The following is a 12,440-nucleotide window of genomic DNA, read 5'->3' on the forward strand; positions in this document are numbered from 1 at the left end:
CTGTATAAATTTTAAGAAATATAATCTTTTTACTAAGGGATAATAGTTATCTATAAATATTGGAGATGCCCTACGAGTTTGATTTATCTATATGTATTGTTTTAATCTGATTTGACGAATGTAAATGTATGTTAGTAGTTTGGTTGGGAAGGATGCTCGAATTGAATTTTTTATATCTTAACTTAGTGAATACAAGTTTTTTTTTATCTATTAATGTAGATAATATTACTAATCAATTTTATAAAATTATCTTTATATGAACAAACAATCATAACTTTAACTTTTGCATATGTTCATACGATCTCAAATTTAATCAACCAATCATAAACTCAATTTACCATGTTCAATCAAAAATAACCAATTAAACACTCTTCTGACTGCTTTTGCCACGCATTCTTCCCTGCTTTTCTTTCTTCCTGACCTCCGGAGTCCGCCGTGCACCGAGTTCATGGCCAGCGTCCACCGGCGCCGTCAGATGGCCGTCGTGATCCCTAGCGACGACAACTCACAACCGTCGTGTGTCCGTGCCTGCGTGCTAGGCACTGGTGAAATCTATCATGCTCTTCAGGCTTGGCAAGAGAGCGTGTAATTTCTTCAGAAATCTCACGCGAAGCAGTGCAAATCATATGATGTTTCTTTGGAAATCCTCGGTTCCAAACAGGCTCTGATCAATGTTTAGGTTGGCCTCAGCTCAGCTTGCATAGTAATTTCACAGCAGACAAGTGCATACCCTCGTTCAAAACAGGGGTCGGTTGGCCTTAGCTTCAAGCCAAGTAGGCAAGTACTAGTAATTTCACAACAAACGAGTCAATTCCCTCGTTCCAAAAAGGATTACCCTTCCGAAAAAGTAAACAGAGTCGGGGGCCTTTATTTGGATTTCTGTTTTTAGTTTTTTTTAAAAGCTATATTTTTGTCTTTTTTGAAAAATTATTTTTGAATTTTAGCTGTTAGTTTTTACAACAATTTTTAATTTCTCAGCACATCACTTTTCAAGAAAACTATTCTCAATTTCTTAGCTTCTAGTTCATTTTCTCATAAGCAACAATCGCATTTGTTTTGGCTTCTAACTCTACGAGTAGAAAAAACCAAAAATAAAAACTTAAACAAACAAACCCTTAAAATAAGGACTTTTACATTGACATAAACAGACTCAGCCCCTATTTTGAGCTTATTTTTGTTTAAGGATCATTTTATTGTTGGATTTTTTCATACATAATTTGCAAGAGGCAATAAATTTTTGAATTTTTATATTTTTAAATAAAAATTACAAATATATATATTAATTTTGAAAAATTATCATGTCATCCGTTGGAAGGATAACACTTCCAACACACAATAAGTTTAAAAATTAAAAAATATTATATTCCAAAGCTCTCAAAATTCAAAAAAATATTGAAATAGTAATGAAAAATTAAAAAATATATGATGTAGAGGATGCTATCATCTAGATTTTAAAAAAATCAAAATAGGCGTATATGTTTGCAGTTTTTTATTTAAAAATATAAAAATCATAAAATTTCCACTTTGCAAATGAGCCACGTTGTGCATATGATTGCTTGCACAGAGTCACCTCGGCAACATCTCGGCCCATCCAGTTTGTTTGGAGTACGTGGCTACCGCAACAAGCCCATGAGACAATGATGTTGATTTTTTTTAAAAAAAATGCATAAATATGTGTCTATTTTCAAAATTAACAAAAAAGGTGTTCAATGATTTATTTTAAATTATAAAAATATCACGATTTAATACTCTCAAACCTTCAAAACACTATCTAAATAGTCATGAAAAACTGTGAAACAAATGTGGTAGTGCAAAATATGCAACCATTTAGCTTTTCACAAATGTTCGGACAAAAATATGATCTGTAAGATAAGAATTGCTAAATTTGTCTTTTTTTCCCATTGTATAAGTAATTGTTTGAGTTAAAATTTGTTGAGCGCTAGATAATATCATTTTCTACACCACAAATTTTTTAAGATTTTTTTATAACTATTTAGATAGTGTTTTGAAGGTTTGAGACCATTGAAACACAAATTTTTTATGTTTTTAATTAAATCGCCCAGTGTACCACTGAACAGGTGATCTATATTTATGGCTCGTTCAACGTGAAAGATGCGCCTATTTTTTGTTAGAAAACGGACACATATTTCTGCTATTTTTTTAAAAACAAAATCAAAAGTTTTTGCATCACCAAAATTTGGCCACTGATATTTACCGTTATGCAAGTTCTCTATGAAGTTATGTCCTCAAATCGAATTTGGCAACTTATATTTGTGATTAGGACACACCAACTTCTATTTGTGCCCTTCTTCAATGAGGAATTCTTACTATCAATAATTGGTAAAATCAATTATATAAATATTTATTTAGAGTAGGAATAACTAGTCATCAACTGTATGTATCAAAAAGAATGGCACGAGATTTTATACAATTTATATCTTACTTAGGATAATAACTCTACATCTTGTTTCACCTAGATTATTCTTAGAAATAGATAATTATATTAGGGATGTGTTGAGATCTAATCCTAATCATCTCGGTGAGTTCTTTTGTGTCTTAAATCCTAGAATCCTAGTCGGATGAATCTAATAGTGGCTTATAGCTGCTTATGAATCTCAATGGATTAATTTTGCTCCTATCTGACTAGACTTGCTCTGCTTGTCCGGCTTTTTGCTTACAATTTGATTGTCTAGCTCAGAATCAGATGCCTTTGGACGTACCCTCTCCCTTTCTTATATAGTCAGATCAAGTAGAAGTAATATACTCGGAGTTACCGAGTGTAACCTTTCTGAATTGTATTATTCTTTCTGAATATGTAGAATATTCGTTCTTTATATGAGGATGATTTTCGTGTGGAACATAATAAATTGTCAAAAATATCGACACATGTCTTATTTGCCCCATAACGGATGTAGAATCTACAATATCGGGTTAAGGACACGTGTGCAATTAATACTTGTTTTAAGGGTATACCATATTCTTTAAAAAAAAATATGTATTTATTAATTATTTATTTCTTGTTAGATAGCCCCCTAACAATGCTCAACAGAGGATGACTGGATTATGTGTAGTCTAGAGTTTGACCATACTAAAACTCACATAGTTAGGAATAGTCCTTGATAAGAAATATTCTCTTTAATAGGGAATTATCTCCAACTGAATATAACCTTTGCTAGTTAAGGAATTTCGCTAACTGAATAGAGTTCTACTTATAAAGGCTTGTCTAGTTAAGAAATTACTTCCGACTGCAAAAGTCCAAAGGACATCTTCCCTTTTTCTATCCTCATGGAATATCACATTAAATATGCGTGACGGCTTAGGGGAGTTGGAACAATCATGAAGTCTGAAAAGATACTTAGAAATTCGAAACGCCACGAACACCGTTAACTTAGAGCGGTAACGCCATCGTTCTTCACGGAATAGTTGCTAAACCTTCTTGCCTTATAAATAGAGAAGGGTCTAGATGTTATCACGAAATATAGTGCATTAACACTATAGTCTTATATGTCTTCTTCATCTGTAGTTGCGTCGAAGAAGTGAGGTTCATCCTTCGAAATCTCATGCTCTATCTTGGCGACTATGTACTTGGTTTTTTTTAATCTACTAGCCACATGATCACGTGAGTAATCATCTTGACCTTCGAGTTCCTGGGCTCAACGGCTAAAATTTGCCATCGAAGATCAAGGGACCTCCACCAACTTGTGGGACTTCATGTAGATGTTGGGTCCGAAGTTATCATAGAACCGGTCATCGGAGTAGCTCATTGTCGGAGGCTTAATGTGCTTAGTTGATGAAGGCATATCTTGTTGTATCCCTATGGGTGACACCAAATGTCGATAATTAGTAAAATAAATCGTGCAAATATTTATTTAAAGTAGGATACATGTTTATCAACTATGCGTATCAAAGAGTAGTACACATAATTTTATACATGTTCGGATATTTTTTAAGATAATAGCACTATGTCATGTGATGTCTTAATTAATCTTAGGAAAAAAAAAACCTATTACAATGAGTGCGTGTCTAAATCTTAATGGATTGTTTTTATTTCTATCCGACCTCGTATTGGTTTTATTTATTCCTTTTTGGCTCTTTGTGGCTTGTTATACCTATCGTACACTCTCTTCTCCTTGCATAGTCAGGTCGACAAGACATACTATACTTTTACGGATCGTGTTACCTGGAGGATTCTTTTCTAATTCGAGTATATTTTCATGTGGAACACAATGAACTGTCTAAGATATTCTTATATGTCTTATTTACCTTAGAGCGGTTATTAGACCTATCGTGCAAGATAACATATATGCGTACTATGGTACTCTATTACCAGAACATAATATATTTCATATAAATCTTTAATTATTAATTATCAAGTTCTCAGCCACGGTGATATAAATTCAAACAACGTTCGGATAGGCATATTAAAACACCGAACTGGCGAACACAAATGATAGATGACCCAAGAACCATTCAAGTGGTAGCTAGCTGGACCATTTGCCTCATTCACACTGAGTTTGGTCCAGAGAAACGGCAGGAGAAATCCCCAACCGGATCCTAAGCTCGGAGACCGAAGAGCCTCAATGACGAGGCGCTGATTCTAGGACCAGCCTGAGCAAAGCTGAACGTTGGCAACCGGCCCATCTGCTGCTGTGCTGCCTCCATTCACACAACCGGTACCAATGTCTGCCGTGCCGAAGTTGATCGATACCAATAAAGCCGCCCATGGACATGAACAGCGAGCTGCCGACCGGCCGGCCGTGCCCACAGAAACAGAGCGCTAAAGGCGCTCCCCATGATCGTCGTCACCGCTGCCAACTCGTACCCTGAGCTCTGGAAAAGCCAGTTCCCACCCATGGCCCCGGCGACGCCAGGTCGGCGAGGGTGCCAATGGACAACTGCCGCTGCCGCTGTGTATTTTAGCCATCGTTCCTTTTTCCTTGACAAGGCCACGGCACGGTCAACTGACGAACGGTTAAATTTAGCACGGCTTTCTCGGCGCCGTCCTTTCACCATGCGCTCCGGCACCGCACCGGCTCACCGGTCACCGCACATGGCATGCAGGCACGCGGGTCCCCTGTGAGCATCCTAAATGAGATGATTGGCCAGTCCGGCCCGGCTAGGCTAGTCTTTTCCCTGCCTCTTTCTCGTTTTCACCTTTTCTTTTTCCAGCTAACTCTAGCAAGCCAGGAACCACCTTCTCCTGTCCTGCTCTGCCCCGTGCCGTCCATTCCCTCTCCTCCTCCTCCTCTCTTTCCTCGCGCGAAGAAGGGGAGGAGGACGCGGCACAAGAACAGAAGCGCCTCGCCGTCGCCGGCATTTCGTTTCCTCTTCGCGTCGACGGCCGGCTTCAGCGAGCGGCGGCCACCGTCCTCCCGGAGGTAACGACGTCGCCGCTCGTCTTCGCCCAACATCCAGAGCGAATGCACATTGCACGCTGCATTTTATATTTTCCTTTTGGTTTCACTCGCCATGCACGGACATTGTGCTCTGGTCCCGTCTCCCGTGCTGTGCGCGTGGTTTTCAAGGATAGAGATGCGGCGCACAAGCGGCCGCACTGGCCGTTGGCGCGGCGCTTTCGGGCCCGCACGGCAGCCGCGGCCAACACCGATCGCGCACCGACCTCACGGTCTCACGGGGCTCGCGTGTCGCGTCACATCGCAGGGTGCCTGCCGGCCTCTGCTCAAGCGCCTTTGCTCGCTCCAATGCACTTTGCACTCGATACGCATGAACACGACGCTGTTTGGTGGTGTGCATTGTGATGCCCGCGAGCGTCTGGTGACGGTTGGTTGCTTGTTTCATTTTGTGTCGCGTTAGCAAGCAGGGAAGGCAGGCTAGGCGAGCAGACGCGGACCGCCGCGCGCGGGCGGGCGATGGCGGGGGAAGAGCGGATCGTGGTGTCGGTGCGGCTGCGGCCGGTGAACGCGCGGGAGGCGGAGCGCGGCGACGGCTCCGAATGGGAGTGCGCCGGCCCAACCACCCTCATGTTCCGCGGCAACATTCCCGAGCGCGCCATGTTCCCCGCCGCCTACACCTACGGTGAGCACGCATCCCGTCATGTCGCGCTGCTCGCGTGCCGTCGCAATGGCCGCCTACCTTCTCGTGCGGCTCATTCACATTGCTCTCCTCTTCAGACCGGGTGTTCAGCCCGGAGTGCAGCACGAAGCAGGTGTACGAGGAAGGGGCCAAGCATGTGGCTCTATCGGTGCTCAGCGGAATCAACTGTACGTACGCATCGTAGCAACACCACCGTTGGTTTCAACAAGCCTTCACGCGATTTTGTTCTCTGCACCGCAGCAAGCATATTCGCGTACGGGCAGACGAGCAGCGGCAAGACTTACACCATGGTCGGCATCACGGAACACAGCATGTCGGACATCTACGACTACATCGACAAGGTGAGAAGTCAGGACTCAGAACTAGCTGCAGCTCTGCCGGTTCATTTCATTTGTTCCTTGTTACCTTTTTCACGCTTCTTGAATCTCAGGCGTCTGAAATCCTTTTTCACGCTCCGGTCCCAACGGGGGAATTGATTTGGGGGCGGGGTGGCATTCCTTTGTCCTCTTTAGATGAATCTCTAAGAAGGCAGGCCGGCTCGGAGGAGAAGGCGGGCACGGGGTGGGATGCCATCGACTGTGGTGGAGGAGGACGGTCGGTGGGCTAGATAGGGTGAGGGAGCACGAAAATCCAAAGGTTAGCGCGGCAGGGTGGTGGGCGCAAATCCAGCTCCGAGAACGCCGTCGAAGATGACTATAGGGTAGGGAGGAAGGCGGGGGAGCCAGCATGGCGCAGGGTGGGAGGTTGAAAACGGCTGTGAGCCGTTGGATGGATACCTATCCAACGGCTTACAAGTGTCGTCTATTTTTTTAATTTTAGACTCTCAAAGAAACCTATCGAATGGCTCTATAGGAGAACCTTTACAGTACACCATGATACTAGATGATGGAGAGTATCATTGTTGTGATCTAACATTTTAGTAGGTATTATTGTAATTATCTTGATTGTCGTCTATTTTTTTTTTAAAAAAAATTAGACGCTTGAAGAATAGGATCCACCTATTTTTTCCCCTGAATCAATGCACCGCTTTGATTTCACTGTGATTCTCTGCTTCTTCGTCTTCAAGTTCTGTTCTGGTCTCTGCAGCATCCTGAGAGGGAGTTCATCTTGAAATTTTCGGCGATGGAGATATACAACGAAGCTGTGAGGGATCTCTTGATCCCCGACGCGACGCCTCTAAGGCTTCTTGATGATCCGGAGGTGAACTGCTCTTAATGGTGTCACCTGAAAGCAACTAACTTGCAGTCTTCTCGTGTTTCTGTACAACTAATGTTCATTCATTGGCCATTCTGGATTCGATCAGAAAGGAACTGTCGTAGAGAAACTCACCGAGGGAACTCTCAGGGACAAAGGTCATCTCTTGGAGCTCCTTGCTGTGTGTGAAGGTATGGAACTGAAACTTTTTATTTCTGTTCCAAGAAACGAGCAGCACCTCATTGGTTTGTTCGCCTGCGCTAATCCTTTTGGTTTGTGGGACAGCTCAAAGACAGATTGGGGAAACTACTCTGAATGAAACAAGCTCCAGATCTCACCAGATACTCAGACTGGTTGGCTCTTCTGCAATACTGAATTATGCGCATTTGTTTCTGCAAGAATTGATTTTTATTGTAAACTTGTGAACCGCAGACGATCGAGAGTTCGACAAAGCAGTTCATGGGACGAGGCAACTCGAGCACCCTTCTGGCTTGTGTGGTACGAATATCTTCGTTATGCTTTGCTAGCTCATTCAGATAGGACATTGTTCCATGCATTGGCCTCTTGAGTTTCACCCAAAAAAAAAAAAAAACTGGGCAGAATTTTGTTGATTTAGCCGGAAGTGAGCGTGCCTCTCAAACGCAATCAGCTGGTATGAGGCTGAAGGAAGGCAGCCATATTAACAGAAGTCTGCTTACACTGGGAAAGGTCATTCGCCAACTCAGGTCTGTTCAAGTGCTCTTGTCATCTGTCTTTGGCAGAGCAAAACTACACTTCCAATCATATTAGTCCTACACCTTTACTTTACAATTTCTCTTGGTTTAAATGCCCTTTAACGTTGCCATTCTTGTACACCTGAATTTGGACAACTCATTCCTGATGCAGCAAGGGGAGAAACGGCCATATCCCTTACAGAGATTCGAAGCTCACTCGCATATTACAGCCATCTTTGGGAGGCAACGCGAGGACGGCTATTATCTGCACAATGAGCCCAGCACACTGTCACATTGAGCAATCCAGGAACACGCTTTTGTTCGCTAACTGTGCGAAAGATGTAGTTACTGACGCACAGGTCAATGTGGTGATGTCAGACAAGACATTGGTGAAACATCTTCAGAGAGAACTTGCGAGGCTAGAGAATGAGCTCAAGTTCCCTGGATCAGTCTCTTGCAGTACTCACGCTGAGGCTTTGAGAGAGAAGGATGAACTGATTAAACAGGTGCCGTGACTCTCAACGACAACGAGTCCTTTGCTTTCATCTCCGCGCTCATGATGATTTCATCCCTATATCCTTGCGCATTTTCTAGAATGTATGCTGTTTTGTGATATAAAAAATGTGATGGATTTTCAGTTGGAAGAACAGCTGAAGGAATTGATGGAGCAGAAAGACACTGTTCAATCCCAACTTGACAGTTTCCGCAGAGTTGCAAGCGATGGGCACATCGATGACCGCACAGCAAGGCCATGGGTATTTGCTCTCTTATTACTGGCCTCCTTTTTAAAAACGATGCAGCAATCTTTGTAATGTCCAACTAATTACCCTACTTCTGACAGGGTGAACGTAATCGGTCTTCAGAGTCCCTTCCACGTAATGTGTCTGAAGATGCGTTTTCTTCTTCTGATACTTACGATGCTGCTTACGAAGATCAAGATGATCTCGGCTCAAAAGCGCTTGATGCATCACACGTCTGCAACGGTCGTCATCATGACCCAAATCTCCCTGAACGAACAGCGAAGCGGCATCAACAAACAATGGATAAACAGTCAATTTCCAGTTTACACCCAATGAGCAACCATATTTCTGATAGCTTAGAGATGTATCAAGCAAAAAGGGAGGCTTCACCTGAGGTCTCTGAGGAGCATTGCAAGGAAGTCCAATGCATTGAAACAAATGAGCTCAGGAGAAGGAATAGCCAAGGATTCTTTCCTGCAGGTAGATCCCATGCGGACGCAGAGGTAAGCGAAGAGAAGCATGGTGAAAGCACGACAAGCACAGTAGACAATGCCATCAAACTGTATACGTGCGATTTTGACCCATCTTCTGATACCCAAAAACCTAACACTGACGAATCTTTGGCTCTGAAGAGGTGTGTAGTAAGCTCCAGGGATAGTGTGCTAAGCAGGAGTAGAAGCTGCCGAGCTAGCTTCATGGTCATTCCGAATAGTTGGTTTGATGATTCAGTGGACATGAACATGACACCTCCAGGTGAAATTTTCAAATATGGCCCGAGAAGGCCAGAGAAGGTCAGGAGAAGCCTGTATCCTGAAAACGGTGACCACCAAAATGATCGTCCATTGGACTGTCCTGTGGCCTTTGGACGAGTTGCATCTGATGCTGATGCACACAAGAGCACTTGCAGTGCTGAAGAGGAAGGCGTTATTAGTGACATCAGCTGCATCACGGAAGTGAAGGAGACGTCAAAAGAGCACCATACATCACACCTACGGGGAAATCAGGTAAGAGCATTTTTTTAACATATGAAAATGATCTCTCCATGAATTATGTTTAATGGACATCATATTTTCCCTTACACAAGCAATATATGCTATTTGCCCCAATAAGAATAATAGCATCACGATCGCTTACAAGGTAGGAAAAATTGACCAGTTGTCTAGTTGTATCTGTATATAAGACCCACATTATTTCTTAATGCCCACATCTTTTTTAGTTCATCAAACTGATTTTGTTGTCTCAATATATCTATTTAAGCAGCAGAATGAAGATTTAGCGCCCCCGAAAAATGTCAAAGATGGTGGCACAGATTCCTCAGTGACCACCGTCGAGTCTCCTTCTCGGTGGCCTATTCATTTCGAGACAAAACAGCAAGAAATTATTGAGTTATGGCAGGAGTGCAATGTCTCTATAGTACACAGAACTTACTTTTTCCTCCTCTTCAAGGGAGATAAGGCAGATAACATCTACTTGGAAGTAGAGCACAGGAGATTGTCCTTCATTAAAAATTCGTTCAGTGCTGGTGATGAGCCTAATGCTACTGTTACATCAAGGTAACTTATCACAGTTCATATGCAGCCATTAAATTGATCAAATCAACACATTTTCAGTTTTTTTTTTCTGTGAAACATATGCACTTAATAGATTCTGTGAATCCTTGTTCCCGGCAGCTTGAGGAATCTTCGGCATGAAAGAGACATGCTCTACAGGCAGATGCTGAGGAGATTTCATCTTGCAGAAAGGGAGAGCCTTTACACTAAGTGGGGGATAGATCTGAACTCCAAACAGAGGAGGCTGCAGCTATCGCGCCGCATCTGGGCACAGACTGACATGGAACACGTGAGGGAGAGCGCCGCTATTGTCGCAAAGCTAGTCGAACATCTGGAGCGGGGGCAGGCCATCAAGGAGATGTTTGGGTTGAGCTTCACACTGAACCCACGAGCTGATCGGAGATCTTTCAGCTGGGTCGGTGCTTACTCCTAAATTAAGCATTGTGGCGATGATGATATGACAATGACGGCCATGATGACTCAGTGACAATGGCATGGTGCCAGATGATGAATACATCTTAGAGGATATCTATTGTCCGGAGGCGAATTCACCGCAATGCTGATTTTCACTGGAGCCCGTGCCTTTATTTCTTTTTAAGCTTATGGATGTGAATATGCGATCGATTTTACAGCGGGAGTATTGTGAAACGATCAAATAAACCGACATCAGATGCCAACTCCTTTGCACCAAACTACATGATGTATTGCTGTTCTGACAATCTTTGCATTATCCTGACCTTCTCTGGCCTTCTCTGGCCTTCTCGGGCCTTCTCGGGCCATATTTGAAAATCTTACTGTTACTAATTAAAGGCTTCTTAGAAGCTCTACGGTGGTCTGAGATGAAACACGCTAAGAAAAAAAGAGAAATCCTAGAAAATATTATAAAAAATTAATGCATCATGCCCTTAATTTTGTACGTCTCAAACAAATATATCTCATACTTAAAAAGCATGTAATGAGTCCTGTGTCCACTGAATCTTACGTCCACCCCTGAATCCCTCGCTCCCGACATGTGGACCGCTTTCGCTCTGCATCCCTGTCCATCCAATGATTTTTGTCTGCCTACGCCCTTCGTCCCCCCAACATATTTTCGTCTGCCCTCCCACGCCTGCAAACACCCCTCGCTCCTTGCTTTGGGCCGTGGCTCCTGCGACCGCGTTGTCCCTTCATAGCTCCCGACCTATGCATCAGATTCAGTGTTCAAATACTATATGAAAGAATAATGACAAAACCTACAACTTTGGTTTTAAGGCTACATAGATATTATACACCGTTTAATACCAGATTATCATTGAATAAATCTGCATAAATAACGTGAAAACCGGTATAGATCAACCAGTGTCCAAATCAGCTCCCAGACAAAAAGGCATGCATTCTAGAGAACTAATTAGAAGTTGCCACCGTAAGGAAGATCATGAATTTATGCAGAATTTTGATGAACACCGTGAAATCCCTTTTCTCTTTCTTTCTTCATTTTCTTCTTCTTCCCTTGGTTCTTCTTCATTGCTTCTCTTTTTCCCTTCTCCTCGAATTGGTGACATCAGCACAACAACGTCTCCTTCCTCTTCTTCTGCCCCTCCCTTGCTCCCTTGTCGCACAGCAGCGGCAGCACTTAGGACAGCAGCCAGGCAACGGGCGCAGGCAAGCAGAGGGCACCTGTGGCGGGCACAGCTAGGGCTAGAGTCCATAGGAGTAGGTGAGCTAGGGATGGACGGAGATCGTCTAACTTCACGGTGGTGATTTCACTCCATCGTGAGATGTTGAATCGTGAATGAATGTATTTGATTTAACACTTCAGACTACTACAGTACCATCGTCATAGTGAAATATCTGTAGTTTTTCTATATATATAGTAACTTTGCTATAGTAATCAAAGTCAGGGTATCGTAGCTCTTCTCATAATCTACTGTTCTACTCTCACTTCACTCCTTTTTAAATCAGAGGAATTGGATCCGCTAGCGACACCTTAACCTATAAGGCATGGCGTAGGAGAGGCTGAGTAGGACAGAAGGTGGAATGTGACATTGCTTTTGTTTTCTTTTAATTTATCTTACAAGTCCAAATTTTGATTTATCATATATCAATCATCCTAATTCTAAACATGACATCTGAGTAATCATACGAAATTATTTGGACGAGATCTATGAATTCACGGTCTTCAACCTTTCATCCCAGCTGCAATTCAAAAA

The 12,440-nt window shown here is 42.8% G+C and overlaps 1 protein-coding gene across 1 annotated transcript; it reads left to right on the forward strand.

The window, feature by feature from the left end:
- Positions 1–5,686: 5,686 nt before the first annotated feature.
- LOC133897862 (kinesin-like protein KIN-7J) lies at positions 5,687–10,779 on the forward strand. Its single transcript, XM_062338691.1, has 13 exons — positions 5,687–6,036; positions 6,132–6,221; positions 6,295–6,395; positions 7,141–7,254; positions 7,358–7,439; positions 7,534–7,601; positions 7,681–7,746; positions 7,849–7,973; positions 8,134–8,467; positions 8,600–8,716; positions 8,803–9,705; positions 9,959–10,254; positions 10,372–10,779. The coding sequence occupies exons 1-13, from the start codon at positions 5,871–5,873 to the stop codon at positions 10,682–10,684; spliced, it is 2,775 nt and encodes a 924-aa protein (XP_062194675.1). The 5' UTR covers positions 5,687–5,870; the 3' UTR covers positions 10,685–10,779.
- Positions 10,780–12,440: the final 1,661 nt, after the last annotated feature.

This window comes from Phragmites australis, chromosome 17 (assembly GCF_958298935.1).
Source record: "Phragmites australis chromosome 17, lpPhrAust1.1, whole genome shotgun sequence".
In the NCBI taxonomy this organism is placed as follows: Eukaryota; Viridiplantae; Streptophyta; class Magnoliopsida; order Poales; family Poaceae; genus Phragmites; species Phragmites australis.